Source organism: Ascaphus truei, chromosome 1 (genome assembly GCF_040206685.1).
Source record: "Ascaphus truei isolate aAscTru1 chromosome 1, aAscTru1.hap1, whole genome shotgun sequence".
Taxonomy (NCBI): domain Eukaryota; kingdom Metazoa; phylum Chordata; class Amphibia; order Anura; family Ascaphidae; genus Ascaphus; species Ascaphus truei.
This window is the reverse complement of record NC_134483.1, coordinates 352,622,902-352,641,249: the sequence shown is the minus strand read 5'-3', so window position 1 is coordinate 352,641,249 and position 18,348 is coordinate 352,622,902. Positions and strand designations below refer to the sequence as shown.

Here is an 18,348-nt window from a genome sequence, read left to right as displayed (position 1 = left end):
TACCCTCTCCAGCTTTTATTGATACAATACTGATTTTGGTCACGGCCTTTGTTTCTGCTTATAATTAGCTTAGTAGATACCCATTAAACTCAGTGAAAATAACTTCCTTAATCTATTTAGGTAACATTATGACATCTGCCCCTATTTACTGGAGCTTTTTGCATCTGGGCCCTAGACCTCCGAGTGAAGTCTCCTAAAACAACATACATTGAGAGGATACCATATGGCAAATATTTATAATTTAAATAAGCATAACTCAGGAATTTGCACAGCAATTTGAGGATATCATCACCAATCACAGTGCAGTTTTGTGACCTTACCAGTAGTCCTAGCTAGCAAAAACAAACATGTTTTGTGTAGGATAATGTGGGAAAGAACAATTGTGTAATGAATGGGGGAACCGTCTAAAAAATGCTCAAGATTAATCATTAGCTGAAAGACCTTTAGTCAACTTAACGTGTGCCTGGAGTTTGGAATCTGACCGTTACTACACCTAGAGAAACATTATTCTTGTGTCTGAAGCTCTTTCCGTATAGTGCTTCAGTCTGAACAGGTCACCCATTCCAAGTGATTCACATTAAGTTAAAAGTAGTCTGATCCTACTGCCTTGGGAGCTGAAAAAAAGAGAAATATGATCCCTTTATCTTTGTTATTTTTTCTTTGTGTGCTTTCTACATTTTCCGCCTCAGTTAAAGGTAAGCTTACGATTATTCGGTCTTTGTGGTGGTTGGAAACATTACTTTAAAAAAAAAAAAAAAAAATCGCATTTAATACTGTATGTACAGAAAATATATTTACAGATCAAACTCTATGATTGCAAATGATATTTTGTATGGTAAGTGCCGAGTCAGACTAACAAATATCAAGTTCTCTTGAAGCATATAATGTATCACATTCTATATTTACATGGGCTATACATAACAGCAAACAGCCTGGCTTGATCCTGTATAGCATTCCAGAACATGCTGACTTCAAACATCAGGAGATCCTTATTACTGTTGTACTTATTGCTTATATAATAAATTACTATTGCCTGGCTTTAATCTAAACAAAAGACTGAATGACCTACTGTATAACAATACGGGGGCGGCTGCAACTGCAATATCATATATTTGCCAATTTTTTGTGCACATTTGTCTTCACACATACGGTACACAGTCATTTAGTAAAACTTGTACAGTAAGGGCCTCTGATATTAAAGAGTCTTGTAATATGGGTGAGTTTACTAATATAGCTTTATCAAGCCCCTATTCCCAGTCTGAGGCATTTATATTGCTACAAAGTTGCACATAGGGCCGTATTCTGAAACATCTCTGGGATATTGAGGACAGCAGAATTGTCCGACACACTGAGATGCTCCCTTCATAGTCAGTTTACTGTTAACCCATTCAGAGGGGTCTGACAAGATGTGCAATACTTTTTTATGCAACTCTGACATGCAAGACGTTTAGCTGGGTAATGCTGTTTATATATTTAATTTAATATCGATACCAGTGCCGATAGTGAATGTTGTGCAAACACAATTAATATTAGCCCCAGAGAGATTAGTCTAATTCTCATTAGCTGTGACACCAGGCACACAGCCTAGTAAACTTCATCTACATAGTCCATAGTCACATGTAATGCATTATATATAAGGGAGCTATCCAACCTAGTAGATAAAAAAAATAAACTACCTTTCTTAAAAGATTTAAAATAATGACCCTTAAGATGAAAATGCCAAAACTCTCGGTTGTATGAAAAATAAATACATGTTTCTTTTCACCGGGTGCGCTGAAATTCTCTATATTACCAGCCACTTACTGTATAGCCATCCAGTATTAACTGGATGGCTTAACGAAAAAGTTAAAATAAAATATAGTTCCCGAAGCAGTCATATTTTAAAAAAAAGATTAGATCAATATTGTATAAACTCTCCAAAGAGCTGGATTATTGGGAAGCATATAATTAGAATATCATTAAAAATACTTTCACATTTTTATTTTTGTAAGGCCCAATCCCTTACCTTTAACCTATTGACCCCAGTAGTATATAGTGGGTATTCCTGACGAGGCCGTTGAGGTATTACTTCCTGTGATGTGATGTTTTTGCAGTGATCACAAGACTCCAAAGTCCCCCCTCTGAAAGAGTAAACTGTGCTCTTTGGATTCACTTCTCCCAATTCTAAAAATGCCTCAGCATTGATAGATGCCTCGCTGGAGAAGAAATCAGTGCACATGCATTGTATTTCACAAAGGCCTCCAGAGTGCCGGTTCTTGTGATGTATCAACATACGCCCATAGGGCCCCAAGGAGGTTCAACATTTCACTGACATTAGTTCAATGTTGTCTTTATGGGAGACTGCCCCTTTGAAGGGGATTTGATCAATATCCTTTAAAATTAAATTATCTCTCATGCACCAAGGTGTCTCTTCTTATGAAAATGTCCAAATCAGAAGAACATGTTAAGACAAAGATGCTGAAGGGAAGTCCTCGAGGGCTACCGAAAGGGCACGTTTTCAGGGCAATGTATACAGAAGCAAACTGTCTTAGTGATCATTAAAGCTAGGCTAATTTGTTAAGTACTGTATGTGTTAATTAGTCATTGAAACCCTAGCCTGTGGGCAGCCATAGATAATTGAGCTAAGCTAACCATAGTGCAGCTTTACCATAGCTTTATTATTGTGCTTCCCCTGGCGTTGAGGTCTATTTTGTTCCGGTTTGCCAATGAGTTGAATGGGAATCCTACTTGGCTACGAACCAAATAGGACAAAGAGAAACCAGACAAAAAAAAATCAAAATAAACCAATTATTACTTGATATCCGATAGATTGAAAAGACCAGTTAAAGCTGCAGTTCAGTCTTTTTTTTTTTTTTTTTTTACATTTATTTTTTTACTTCAATAGTTTCATGTGTGCAATCTCTAATTACCTAAAGAACAGTATAGCTGCAGCTCAATTCGTTTTCCATGTATTGATAGGTCGAAATTTGGTGAGATATTAAAAGCTGGCATTTGTTTATAATCTGCTTGACTGGCAGTGGAAGCTCATGAATATTCATGAGCATTCCTGCATTGACAAGTGCTAGAGGGAGGGCAGGGCTGACAAAGGGGTGTGCCAGGGCTTGTGACAGGACATGAAGGGGCAGTGCCTTAGCAAATGGCTGTTAAAATAGAATACAAGAAAATTGGTCTTTCAAAGTTGTTTTTTTAAAAACAGAAAATGCTAAAAGTATTTTTTCTTACTACAGAACTGATTTATTAAAAAAAAACACACATGCAGGATATTGACTGAACTGCAGCTTTAAGAATCACTTTAACCCTTTAATCTGTCAGTATTCTAATTTTTTTTAAATAACGAGAAGTCAATTTGTCAACGTCCCGAAGATGCAAATCCGGGGCAAAAAAATCTGCACCAACTAAAAACATTCCCATTGAAACCAATGGAAGGCTCTTTTTTTTATTATGTCTAACGCTGTATTTTTGCATCTGTTTTGCCCGAGTTTTGCAACCAGAGGATTTTGATAAATTACCATTTACGTTATAGATTTGTGGTAAGTAATACAAAAGGATTACAACAATATGAAAAAGCAGACTTAGCAAATTCTTCTTAAACTACCAGCTTAAAAAAAAAACATTTTTAGATTTAAAAAAGGATACAAAGTGGCTCTGGGCAGCCAGCACTCCGGGTTCTGTCTTGAGGCTTTGACAATATAAATGTCAGATTGCACCAATTACAAAATTAATCTAAAATACATGAGAATCAGTATGAACAAAATTGCAAAGGTTGGCATTTTCTACGCTGGCTCCAGTTTAGAAAACGTAGTCCGACGTGATGCAAGTCAATAGCTCAGGGCAATGTTTATCTAATTCACTATCAAGAATTTCATAGTGCTATTTTATTGCTCCCACTTATTGATTTAATAAACTTATTTCGAAGGTTAGTGCTCCCACTCATCTTACAACACAGAGATAAGTGGGGCCACATCAGTCAATGAAACATCAACTTTAGACAGGTGTTGACTAACTGAGGCATAAAATACTCAAGGTTAGATTAAACAAAAAGACCTGGGATGCTGGTACTGACACAACTATTAGTTTAGCATATCCAACAATACTGCCATACTAGATAAGCACATTGCATTACGTTTAACATATGGACTTTCTGACTCATGCTACTTAGATACCTCCTTCATATAAGGCTTAACCCAAATGTGTACACCACATTTTATTACTAATCAATTAAAAACCTTCCCACACCAAGTCAGGGGTTTATGTATTAAAAAATCCAGGAGCAAAAACTTTCACGAGATTTATGCTTTTTTTTAAATGGAATTCATGCTATATTTTTTAATGGGGATTTTTCTATGATAAAGTACTTCCAGATAAGATTTGTCCCAGAACAGCAAAAGTCTTGATATAACATCATAGGGCCATGGAAAGAGGGTCAAATGAGACAAATTGGAGGAAACAAATGGGCCATAGAGAAAATTACAAGTAACCCTTTTACATTGGTACATTCTCTAAATTTCCATTATAACAAAATGTCTTAAATGTTACATTGTGATATCCCAGTGGACAAATGAAGTGTAAAAAAAATGATACTAAAAATGTGATGAATGATACAGTAACCCAAGTGTCACCTACTCTGTTTTTGATTAGTGATTCGTAACCTGATCATCCCACAGGCAAGTTAATAATAATAATAATAGCAGCATGTTCTTGTATAGCGCTGCTAATTTTATGTAGTGCTTTACAGAGACATTTTGCAGGCACAGGTCCCTGCCCCGTGGAGCTTACAATCTATGTTTTGGTGCCTGAGGCACAGGGAGATAAAGTGACTTGCCCAAGGTAACAAGGAGTCAACACCAGGAATTGAACCAGGCTCCCCTGCTTCAAATTCTCTGTGCCAGTCAGTGTCTTTACTCACTGAGCCGCTCCTTCTAGTTCATTATATGTGGCTTGCTGATGTCATTCTGTTTGGTGAATAGCAAGATTGGAAGTCAGTGAAACATTACATATTGTAAGGATTTAATCGAGATACTCTACTATACAAACACCTAGTACCTAGTTTTCCATCATTAGTAAGACTGCTACCTTAACATGGTCCCATGCAGATGGACATGCAACAAGTTCGCAGGCTCCTCTGACAGTGAAGAGTCAAGCAACAAGTGCATAATCTTTGCATGGGGAAAAAAATCCATCATCTCCTAACTAGCTTACAAACAGGGATAGATGGAATAACACACCAAGGGAGATGAGAAACTAAACATGGTCCCATAAAATCTTGCAACGCTAGTTATAGAGTGTTGATAGCTTCACGTTTATAAATCAAAACTGTAGTTTGAATCTAAAGTAACTATCCCTCCCCATATTATTTTTCCTTCCTTGCCACCTGAGCTGGGTAAGTTTTCTGGAGAAGTACGACACCTATTTCTACTGTCACTAGAGATGCAGGAGATACTCCGCTCTGAAATCCCAATACTTCCAGTAAGTTAAGATGGTCTCTAACCGTGACAGCCAACAAATGAAGGCAACACTGCTCGACTTGACGATTTTCCCTTTACTCAATGGCTTTCCTTGGAAACGGCATTGCTGGCAGCCTTTAATTTCTTCTGTTTCCCGAAAGCACCAGTCAGTTGGGAGTGTCAAGTTCAGAGAAGAAATGGCAAACACCAACAGAAAGATAACTATCTTAAAGTCAAGTCTCACACCCCATCAATTTCTTTATGTAACTGTTAGGAACAGGTTTGAGGTTTGTCATTATACAGTACAATTATGTCTGCCTCTGCCACTGTTGCCAGCACTTTCTTTTCTGATTGTCTCATCAAGAGAAATACATCATCCCCAAATTTAGAGATGAGCCCTCATTAAAAACAACGTTTCATGGGCATCATGAGGTAGCTTCAAACATGATAGCAATGAGAAATGTTGATTTCTCTTTGACTTATTTTCTCATTGTTGTAATGGGTGTGCACCTGATCAACTATGAATTCGTATGACTGCAGAAAAACAGCTGGTCATTTATCACTTATGTTATGTTAATTATTTAGCTTAGATTTTTGTTCATATTTGAAGCCTATTTAGCCTTTTTTGTCTCCCAAATTCTCAGTTTCCTCACTGTTTTTACGTCTGTAAAATTGCAGTCATTAGATGTTGCCATGACAGTGCTAAAGATTGGAATTTGAGGTGTTTATTTTTAGATATGAATTAAATGAAATGCAAACATTTGCACAATTGGGACCAACAATCCATAAAAAATATATACAGCATGTGCTACTTTTTCTTCGAGACAAAAAGTTCCTACTACCTAATGAAATACAGTGGGAAATAGCAAGATCGGGTTTTCATCCCTAAACTTCCTAAAAGATACAGCAGTTGTGCTCATAATTTTGACATGCATTTTTTGTTGTTGTTGCGCTGTTGCGTTGTTGCTATAAGAAAAAAATATTTATGTTCTACTAAAGCAAATCCGAAAAGTTGACAGCTCTGCACTTGTTCAGCTTTTATAACCAACGACCACAGCTGCTGTAATCCTGTGACAGAATCTTCTGTACTGACGAGCAGCATCCATGGGACAGCATGTGTCCAGTGTGGGAGGCTGGTTAATGTGATCTTCAAGGTAAAACTCTGTAGTCAGCCTTCTTCTATGATACCCACTGTCAGATTGTCCTTGAAATGACTCCTAATCACCACCAAAAAAAAGTCACAGGGTGCTATTACACTTTCTTTTTTTAAATCTAACATCTATATCCTGATTTAAATATCCATTAATTAAACACCATTATATAGGGAGGAGTCGTCATGATTATCGAAGCTTGGTTTGGATGTTGGTGGTAATGTCATTACCCTAACCTCATGGATCTATACCATATATTGTTTGAACTTGACTAATGACAGTAGAGATAGCTCAAATCAAATTCAAAGACGTATTGTGTCCCATAATGTGTTCACTTGTTTTTATCACTTTCATTTTCTCTATCCTGGTGAAAGTAAAGCATTAAGCTGTGCCACCTTAGGCTTCGTTCCCGGTGACCGAGGCTGTGTGCTCGATGGTGTGCGTGCCGCACACAGGGCACAGTCCTCTATGTGACAGGCCCCAGTCGGTGTGTGTGTGCGTGCGCAAAGCATGATGCATGACCGCCTTTGCCAAGAGACCAGATTTTTGTCTTTTGGCGCGGCGGCCGAGCATTGGCCACGTCATGGCGGCGGTTCAACCAATGAGGGCGAATCGGCCATGTGACATCATGGCCCCCCCCCCGTTACGATCTCCTATTCTTCACCACAGCCCACAGGTCACGACTCAAACTGGTGCACGTGTCACCAGGCGATCCGTCGCGCGCTCGCACACAGTGACTGGGGCCGTAGCCTTATGTGGGCATTTCCACGACATGAATTCATTGGTCAGTTGTTAGGGTTTGAGTTTTTAGGCTCAAGAGAATTGGATATACAAGCCTCTACAGAGATTTAATTACAAGCCTAATAAAGAAAAGAGGAAAAGCCTGTCCTGCGCTCTGGCAGTTAGTCCCTGCACCCGTAGGTGTCAAATGTGGTCACGAGGGATGGAGAAGGAGAGTACAATAGCGGACCTCTTAATGGATCAGAGCTGGGAAGGATTGACCTTACCTATTGAAGCTTTCAGACCTGGGTCCTGCTCTCCTCTGTGCTCCGATGCCCGGCGCGCAGCCTTCTGAGGTAGGAAGTAGAAGAAAGAAGTTCCGGCGCCACAGCCAGTGACAGAAATTCAAGGTATTTCCGGGTTAGTAGAAAAAACTTTATTGAAGCCTCACAAACACATGGCTACACCACGATCTCCCCCTCAACGCGTTTCACCTATGGAATAGCGCTTCGTCTTCGAGTGCGAAGTCCAAGGCGAAGCGCTGTTCCATAGGTGAAACGCGTTGAGGGGGAGATCGTGGTGTAGCCATGTGTTTGTGAGGCTTCAATAAAGTATTTTCTACTAACCCGGAAATACCTTGAATTTCTGTCACTGGCTGTGGCGCCGGAATTTCTTTCTTCTACAAGCCTAATAAAGGACCTGAAATACACTCTACATAGAAGTAATGAGCTAAGCAAAATGAATTAAGTGAACCCTATTCTAGATTAGCTCATGATATTAATGCATATGATAAGTTTAGTGACATGGGCACTATCTCAGTGAAAATACTGTAAACAAAGGCTGGCCTTTTGCTGACGTTATATACTCCGAATTAGAGTTATTGATGTCTGTACAGTTGATTTGACTGTTGTGAACCTTAAAAAAAAAAAAAAAATACCAGTTGACAACAAGGTCTGTATTTATTAAGCGGAGCTACACACCTTCCGGCATTGGGAGACACCTAAGGGTGTTATGATACAGTACAGCAATACTTAGTAAATTCGGCCCAAAGCCAAAGAAGCAACAAGACAAGATAATGGTTCATATTTACTAAGCAGTGCTTAGTAAAGCATTACTAAGCATTAGTCACCTTCCAATCATCTGAATTGTGTTACCACTTAGATTGTAAGCTCTTCGGGGCAGGGATTCCTTTTCCTAATGTCTACTTTAATGTATGAAGCGCTTATTCTCATTATGTCACGTGTGTTACTGCTGTAAAGCGCTATGTACATGGATGGCGCAATATAAATAAAGATATACATACAGTACATACTTGAATGGGCTGTATAGGCCTTTCATAGTCTGAAGGTGTCCTAAAGCAGGGGGGCGCAAACTTTTTTCCCTGCGCCCCCCTGCCGGCTGTCCCCTCACTCCCGCGCCCCCCTCCCAACCCCAACTTACCCGCGCTCCGGCGTAATGACGTCACGTTGCCATAGCAACGTGACGTCACATGACCTCGCAGCGTCATTTTGACGCCGCGTTGCCATGGCGACACAGGGAGGAAGCCGCCGGAGCCACGGTAAGTTAGGTTTACAGAGGTCCTGCAGCTCCCCCGGCACTTAATTCAAGTGCCTTCGGGAAGCGCGCGGGGCCTCTGTAAACCCCGCGCCCCCCGTCGGCAGTGTCGCGCCCCCCCTGGGGGTCGCGCCCCACAGTTTGCGCACCGCTGTCCTACAGCATAGCGCCGACTAGTAAATATGAGCCAGTGAGAAGTCAGGCAGCAAACAAAGATAAAGAGGAGAGCTCAATCGTAAAGACAAACTATTTTCTTTATTATTTGAAAAAATGCCATTGTCACCAGACCTGGGAAAGAATATAAAATCAGACTGTGTTGGGTAAGTGACAGAAATACATGCTGTGCATGTCACAGACTCAGCCACTGGCATCTGCTTCAGCTTATGTATGTATTGCAGCGTTCTGTAGTATACAGTGACATGATTTAATTATAGACAGGACATACTCCTGTGATTGGTGAACAGTAAACATTACTCCTAAAACTATTTAGCATGTGTTGTAAAGTCACAGATCTATTTTGCATTATTAACACATTATTGTAAGAAAAAGAAAGACGTGAAAAAAGAAACACTAATAAAACTCTCTGCACATACTGTAAGTTAATAACACTAAGGGGCCTATTCACTAAACGTGGATAAGTGACTTAACACTTGTTAAGTGCATTTTACAAGCGATATTGCGTGTGTAACTATTCACAAAGCTTCCATAACATGTCAAAATCGCTTTTAACGATCGTTTGCACTCTTGCTATTGCAAGCCCTGCAGGAGCTAAAATGCCCAAACTCGCCTTTTGTGCAGGTAACTGCTATTCACAAAGCTTCGAGATGCAAATCACGGGTTAAATACTTGTTTTTTTTAATGTCACCTAAAGGGGGGGGGGGCGAGATCAGAATCACTATTTCCATCAGACGGAGATTCATTTATTTTGACTACATTTGATTGAAGCCGGGGGTCTTCAGAGCTGACCCGCATTTATTTCAGCTCCGGAGACCCCCTGCTCCAATCTTATGTAATATAAATACATTTACAGCCAAGCTTCATCAGCAGTGCCTGGTTTCTTGGTGATCGAGGGGGTGGGTGAAGCTCTTAGTTTCCCCAGCACGGTGGCAAGGCCTCCCGGGAGGGTTGCGGGAGGGGTTAACCTCTTCATTACCTTAGCAGTTAGCCACTAAGGTAATGAAGGCCTGTCTTTATTTTAATCACATAGTACTGAAGCAGGGGGTCTTCGGAGCTGAACAGTGTTAATTTCAGGTCCAGGGACCACCTGCTTCCCGAGGTACAGGCCTCCGTAGGGGGAGCCAGTATCTCTGGCAAGTTTAAATGTCCCGGTCACATGGGTTTGCTTACGAAAAACTTTGCTAGTGTACTTTGTGTTGGCCACAAAACGTTTTCATGCAATGACATTATGCACCTCATTAAAACATAAGAAATGACAATTTAGGCATCCCAGGCCCTTTTATGATTTGTCAGCATATGAAAATGAATATTACAAACACTTATGCAAAGTACATAAATAGGAAAAAAGGGATCCAGCGCTCCAGACCTATTGGTCGAAACGTTGTGTGGCACAATAAATTTACTTATTTAGAAATCCGTGGAGCGCTGGATCCCTTTTTCCTGAGTGTACTTTGGATTTTGCCTGGCAGGTACTTCCTTGAACCAGCAGCCCCAGTAAACTGTATGTCTTAACCCTCTTTACAAGTACATAAATAGCACATACATGTGAAAAGAGAGACATCTTAAGTCAGGTTTCTTTTACTACTTCCAAGTCACAATCTTCTTTAGATTTCCAATTTGTATATAGGCAATACCAATCTTATGTAAAGGATTTTTATGCAAGAGAAATGATGTATTGTTGCAAGAAGGTATAGCAGATGCATGACCTTAGAACCTACAATGGAGCTTCCACCCCTCCCTCCCCCCCACACCTTGTGTATACCTAACCCCTTAATACTACTTATAATAAATAAACACAAACAATGGTCTGGAAGTACAAAGGCTGCATCTTTTATTAAAATACATCACGTAACCCAAAATGTGCTAATCCTGCTAGAGTGAAGGCCAATGGTACTCAAACCATGGCCCACAACACCCACCAAGCCGGGCACTGCACCGGCCCGTCCGTTTAGCGAGAATGAGCACCAGGGAGTCACGTTTAAATGAGCCCTGCCCATTTGCCAACCCCAGCCACCCATCGGCAAGGTAAGCGCGCTTACCCCCAAACAGCCACCGCGACAAAGGTCACAACACACCACAAAAATTCCCACCTCATAGGAATAAACAGTCTTTTTTTTTTTTCAAGTACAAGCATTATGACCTCATAACATCATAACAAAGGAATGGGTGGGTGGGAACTTTCTTGGCAGGACATGGACCGACTCCCCACCCCTGCACAGGATCTATATATCCTCTCCCCCCCACCCCTGCCCCTCCCCCAACATCACAGACCAATGTGGTGAGGGGGAGAAAGGGCAGGGGATCACATGCCATAGAAGGGGAAAGGTATGGGGACCCTAGTCCCTCCGGTCATGGTGCTCTGTCGCCGAGGGGCTCAAGGTTACTAGACACTCTCGTCTTTGTCAATTAGACATTATACTACTTCTTTGCTGAATATTTTTGTGTATGTTTTCGTACATATTTTTACTTTTCTCTCTTTAAAACAGTTCATACAACTGGGCCACGGTTAAACAATGGCAGGATCTACAAATACATCTACACAACTGAAGTGCTAATCGATAGACCCAGAGGATCACCCCAGGATAGTGTGGGCTACAAGATTATCTCTGACGTCGAAGTCAACTTAATATGGAGGAATCCAAACAATGATGACGACCAACTCATCAGAATTTGGGTACGGTATCATTGATACACTTGCTTGCATTGTAAATATGTTTTGAATGGAGCTGATACTGAAAATATCAAATCTAAAACAATCTTCAGATAGAGATCACGTTTGCCCAAAATGTGTCTCTCTAACAATCACAACTGCTGACTCGATCTCCCATCTAACAAAGTGCAATACTGTTTTCTGTTTTTGTCTTTTTTAATAGAGAGGAAGTCTCAGTTACCTTGGTTGTCTTCTTTTAATCAAAAACAAGACATACCCTTTCACCACTCCACAAATATGCTAGAACAGGATGGCTGCCAATGATGTCATTATTTCTGGAACTAGAAGTAGTCCAGGACTGGGACTTTATCAAATTATGTAAACAAAATAAAAAAAGAAATCCTGATAAGACAAAATTCAATCTTTAATATCCTATACCCTTCTATTTACACAAACACACAAGCCACCCACAATTATTTTAGATATGATTATTTGTGTCTGTTTCTCAACTTGGGGGGCCCTGGAGACATAAAAAGGGTACTTAGAGTGACCATCAGGGGCATATGCACCTGGAAATGCAAAAGTAGCAAAGAAAAAGGAGGACAAAATCTGACAAAAAGACAGGAAAAGGGAGAGAGAGTTTGACGGTGAGAATGTGACAAAGAGCAAAAAGAGTGAAGCACCAAGATTTAAATAACACCAAGAGTTGACACCAAAATGTATATAAGCCCTATAGCTTTAGCTATGCCTTATATAATGTTACGTTATTTCCCAGTGTTAATCTTAACAGTGCTTAGTGAATAAGGTACTGTCTGCTTATGATAACAGCTCATTTACATATCATTTGCATAAAATGAACGCTAGGATTTTTATGGGAGTTTAGTAAATACAGCACTACTATGAACGTGACGTTAGGTCACCGCCCCGTTAAATAGGCCAACTGAGTTTAGTGAACGGGTTCCATCGTCTGCTTGCTAACAGGGAATATTTTTACCCTTTGCATTTAGATGAAAAATGTCCAAGTAGAAGGTGTCAGTGAACGCCCACAAGACAAGAATATTTTCGCGGGAACAAATGCTGTAAAAGAACTTGGGGAAAACTATCTTTCCATTCTACAGAGACCATTGCTGGTGCAATGGAATAACGGCAAGGTAAGGACCAGTGCAAAGATGTTACATGGAGGTGAATCGCAAAATAAATGTTTGTATGGCAAATTAGGCTGATTAAAACAGATTTTTAGTACATTATTCTAGGTCACAATTTTATTCATACTGTATGTGCATAATGCTTTTTCATTTTTGCATATCTAGATAGCATACTGATCAACTCCCGCAGCATGCACTATGGGGAAGACTGTTATTATTTACAGTACTAGATGTGCAATCTCTCTGTACATTTTACCTGAAACAAAATGCTCCTAACACGATGAAAGTCACAGGGAGATGAAGAGATTTTTCTAGCAAAATCTGCCTGAAAAGAGTGTTCATATGTTGCCACCTACAAATATTGCATAACTATTAATTCTTTGTGAGTCTCAAAGGCAACTATAAATGAATAAATGGTATGTTTACTGAACAAATATTGGTCTCCAAGCATAGCAAAAAAAAAAAAAACATTCTACCTGTGGCATTCTAGTGAAATGCAGCTTTCTTTCACTTTCACAGAAATGTGAATTGAAGGTTTTTGGTGTTTCTTGTTTTTTTTTTGTCTAAATTGTGGAAAAAGTTGCAGTATAATTGTATGGTAGTAGCAGTCACCCCATTTTTGGAATCCCATTCTGTAAAATAAAAAATGATTTTTTATTATCTGTTGGGGAAAAAAATACTCAAAATTATATGTAAAGCAGCATATACATGGGGATTTTTCATAATCTGCTGAAGGGGGAAAAGTAATCAGAATTACAGATGGAGCAGACATTATTATTATTATTATAATTAGTTTAGAACATAGGATCCAATCCAGTCAGATTTTTAAGAATTCGAAGTGTGATTTGAATACCTGAAACATGAGGAGGAGGAGAATAGCACTAATGTTGGAAAAAAATGCACAATGTATCGCTTTAACCCTTGAGGGCTGGAGGGGGTCGCAGCACCTGAGTGACAAAGCCCCTTCAGCACAGTGCGGTCACATGACCGTGGTGGCCATTTTGCAGGAAACGGAAGAGGTGGAGTCGTCCTCCTCCGTTTCACTACTGGGCAGATGTTGTCCTGCGCTCCATGGGAATGCAGGATGTGATTTAAGCAGCAAAAATAACCTCCGTTGGTCAGGGCATGTGTGTAGGCACTGTGCTATGTGGCCCCTGGCTGTGTTATGTGGCCCCTGGCTGTGCTATGTGGCCCCTGGCTGTGCTATGTGGCCCCTGGCTGTGTTATGTGGCCCCTAGCTGTGTTATGTGGCCCCTGGAATGCCAGTCGCAGTGGCATGGTGACTACATCCCTGGGCACCCAGAGGGGTGGGTGGTGCAATAACGTCTGCTACATATGTACATCATTGTAAACCAACAGACAGCGGCTTTTGCTGAGCTCTAACTGGTCTGTTTTCAGTGCCATCGTTATCTCCAACAAATCTGAAGCAATCATGCCCTGCTAGAAATGGCACTAATAACAAAGATTTGCCTGGTTTGAATATCTAAGGGGCTTCTAACTAGGGAAGTGTTTTATTTACCCGGGTGCCACCCTGTTCTTTTTAGAAAGCCAATAAAGAAAATGGGGGACTCTGTCGTAATATTAATCTCTCTTAATAACTTTAAAACAATATCTACAAATACTTCTAGTAAGATTTGGGTAAACAAATAAATAAAGGCACCCATTGCCCATAGGTATCTCCTTATAAATGTCACAGCCATTCGTTCACTTTGGTACCAGGAGGGATTTCCCCTTTAACAATAGTCAAAATCCAGTTTTTATTTTTGTTAATTTCCCATTAGAAGTCTTGTATAATTCATGACCTTGGAGCCTGTGAGGAAGCTCCCCTTCCCTCCCCCAACCCACATATAAATAAATAAACACACAACAAAGGGTCTGGAGGTACTAAGGCCACGGCTTTATTTACACAAATAAACCATGGTAAGTTCCAACCCTGCCAGCGTGCTCTCCCCCCGGGTAAAAGCGATGGCACCCAAACCATGTCCCGCACACCCACCAAGCCGGGCGCCCGATGGCCCGGCCATTAAGCAAGACTGGGCCCAGGGAATCATGCACAAATGAGCCCTGCCCACTCGCTACCCCCCAAGCCGAGAACACATTGGCCCGGCCATTAAGCGATACTGGTTTCAGGGAATTACGCACAAATGAGCCCTCTGCCCACTTGCTTCCCCCAGCCACCACAAGGCTTTAATGGTTATCTGCACCATAGAGCCCCACTGGCAATGTTAACGCACATCTATCCCCCCCCCCCCAACAGCCGCCACCCACGGGGCTATTTAATCCCCTCAAACTAGCCCCGTACCGCCAGACCCGCAATGCCCTTTCAAGCCCCTCCTGAAGTGTCATATTGCACAAGTCCAACCCTATTTCGGATGTGTACCCCGTTTTGGGCGAAATAATCCACTATTTGCTGAATTGAACTCTGGGTGACTTATCACTCAGCCTCCAACCTGTAACATACATTTCACTGCATCCCTTTTCACAGCCTTCCCGTGGCCAATGTCTGACCACACCACTTGAACCATGCCCGCATGCACCTAAATCTGAGATAGGTCATTCCTTATTGACCTAACTAAGTCTACTGACGTAACCATCCCCACACTACCCGCACCAAGTTCTTCATTGGGCTTAGCGTTCTGGCTGATAATTTACATCTCATACATAAACCTTGGCCACTTGCCTTGCAGACGCACCCACCAGAAAGCCCTCCTACTGTCTCCACACGTTCCTCCCATCAACCAATTAGACTGTTCAGCTCTTCGGAGAAGGGACTCCCCCTTCCCAAATGCTACCCCTATGTCACTGACTCGAATTCATGATGCCTTATCACCCAGCCTCCTACCTGCAACATCAATTTCCCAACTGCCTTATTCATTTCCCCTCGTGCGCTCCACCGCCTCAGCTCGCAGCGCCCCCTTCCACACCCAGCTGTGGACTACATCTGACCATACCACCTGGACCATTTCCCAACACACCTGAATCTGCGCTAGATCATTCCTTATTGACTTAGTCTAATGATGTTACCCTCCCCCCCACATCGTTGCCACCCACGTGAATAAACAACATTTTTGGGAGGGCTCATGTCCCTTGCCAGTACATGCAGTTATAGCAACAGCTGATGCCATCTCACCTCACCTGCCCCACCAGAACACTTTTCCACGTTTTCCGCTCATGCCCAAATTCCTCCCATATGGCCAGGAAACCGCATGCTTCTTCGCCCAGTGAATAAAAGAATCCCCAATTATCCAAACGTCTGGAGGTAAAAACCAGGTGCCACTGAAGCCCGCACTAAGTCCATCACTGGACCGTCACTAACTCCCACAACTCCACCGGGCATCGCCGGCCGACTAGATCCGGTGCCAACCTCCTGAACTTTGCTAACTGCATTCGGGATAAAGAGTCAGCAACCCCATTAGCCACCCCAGGTACATGACTAGCCCTAAAAGCTATATTTAACTTCAGGCAAGTTAGAACAAAGTTATGCAATAAAGTCACCATGGGGGGGGGGGGGGGAACGGGACCCAAATTATTAACTGCCTCAACCACCCCCATATTGTTATTCCAGAATACTACATTCCGGTTAGCCAGCTGTGCGCCCCAAAGTCCTATTTGCAACTACTAATGGAATAATTATAGGAATGTCAGGGTTTTTTTTTTTATATATATAACTGTGACTCCATCCAAGATAGCGGCTACGGCTCCGCTCACCATGACCCCTCAAAATACGCTCCCAATCCCACTGCCACCCCCGTAAAGAGCTGGAGCTCATTGTTGGATGTAGGCTGACCACTCCACAGTGTCCTCCAATTGTAGCACCGCAAGAACTCCGACCACACACCCAAATCCCTCCGAATCTCCACCCATAGCCTCCACTAGCCGTTTAGAAAATACCCTCCCCAATGGCATAATTCTGGCTGCAAAAAACAGGTGTCTTATTAAGGACTGAAAACGCCTCCATGTTGCTTTTTTGAGAGACATAAATGCCTCCATGGAACTTCTTAAAGCCCTCAGCTTCTCCCCAGGCAGCCTATATTCCATAAGATTTACCCATTTGTATACTATATTCCATAAGAACTGGATCAATTTAGATTCCTAAAAACAGAACGGTAGTGGGGCTCTCTGTTTTTCCACCACCAAAGGAACGCCGAACTCACATGCCCCTGCTAAAAAAAACTCTGACAGCCATCTGGCAACAAATCTGAATCCCCTGGACCTATGAACAAAATGGTCTAAATAGTGCATGACTCCCACCGCCTGCATCTTTTCCGGACTACCCATTCCAGGAAAGTGCTGAAAGTTTCAAAGTAGAAGCACGACAGGGCATACCCCATTAGCAAACACAAATCCACAAATTCTGGTCACCCAGGTTGCACCCCAGTAAGTGAAAGCACTGAGGGTGTATTGGTAGTAACCTAAATGCCGATTTTATGTCCGCCTTCGCCAGAAGCGCGTCCTGCCCGTACCTGTCCACTAATGCTGCAGCCAGATCAAAATGTGCATAGCCCACCAAGCAAAGCTCCTTGTGATGCCATCATTCACAGGCGATCCCTCTGGATAATACCACATATTTTAAAAAGAAATAAACCCATTGTACACTCCCCACATTCAGCCACCACTGTAGTATACACAGCACTTCCCTTCTGGCTCTAACTCCACGCCTAATACAACCAGCACGTGAAATCAACCAGTCACACAGATTAAAATACCCGAGCTCAGGATTCGCCACAAGCCTCTGATTTAAAAAGGGACACACACCAACCAGGAGTGTTAGGGTAGCAATCAACTAACCGCCCCCACTGCTGGCTCAATCAAGCAGGAGAGAGAAAAAATAAAAAGTTAGTTACAGGCTTTCAATTACCATACACTTTCAAAAGAAATGAACCCACTGAACACTCCAAGTTTAGCCACCCCTGCTAGTATACACAGCACAGCACTCATTCTGTACACTTAATAGAACCAGCACTAGAAATCAACCAATCGCACAGTTCAGCGCTTCCCTATACCCGTATAGTAGGGATAATATCTCCACATACTCCCCTGCCCATATCTTTCCCTTTTTTCCCTCTGCTAACAAGTGAAAACCCAAGGCTTCCTGCACCACTTTTACAATGGCAGCAACACGCAAGGGCTTAAGTGGAGCTGCCCCACCCCCCAACCCAGTGGAGGGAGGGGGAGAGAGGAGAGCCTAGCCCCTGCGGTCAGGTGCCCCGTCGCCGAGGGGCTCCAGGCTGCTTTATAGGTGTTGTATCTGTAGCCAGCAAATCCATTCATAATATTATCCAAGAAGACAGATATCTCTCCAGTACTAAAAATGAGTATTAAGGATTATGCACCATTAGCACATGAACTTGAAATGGAGTTTCTCAATCAGTGTGTAGTAAAACTGCCTTGAATTTTATGATCACTAGTCTATAAACCTAATAATGAATATGTCTGTATAAAGGTTAAATACAGCCAATAGAATAAGGACACATAAGCACCCGCTCATAACGTAGGATATCACAGAT

At 41.9% G+C, this 18,348-nt stretch overlaps 1 protein-coding gene across 1 annotated transcript in view; it reads left to right on the top strand.

Annotated features, from left to right (window-relative positions):
- The first annotated feature begins 499 nt into the window (after positions 1-499).
- MTTP (microsomal triglyceride transfer protein) overlaps positions 500-18,348 on the top strand; it is a 58,267-nt gene continuing 40,418 nt past the window's right edge. Inside the window, exons 1-3 of the mRNA XM_075609285.1 lie at positions 500-695; positions 11,533-11,720; positions 12,704-12,847. Coding sequence (XP_075465400.1) covers positions 632-695; positions 11,533-11,720; positions 12,704-12,847 — 396 coding nt within the window. The 5' untranslated portion in view covers positions 500-631. The remainder of the gene's footprint in view (positions 696-11,532; positions 11,721-12,703; positions 12,848-18,348) is intronic.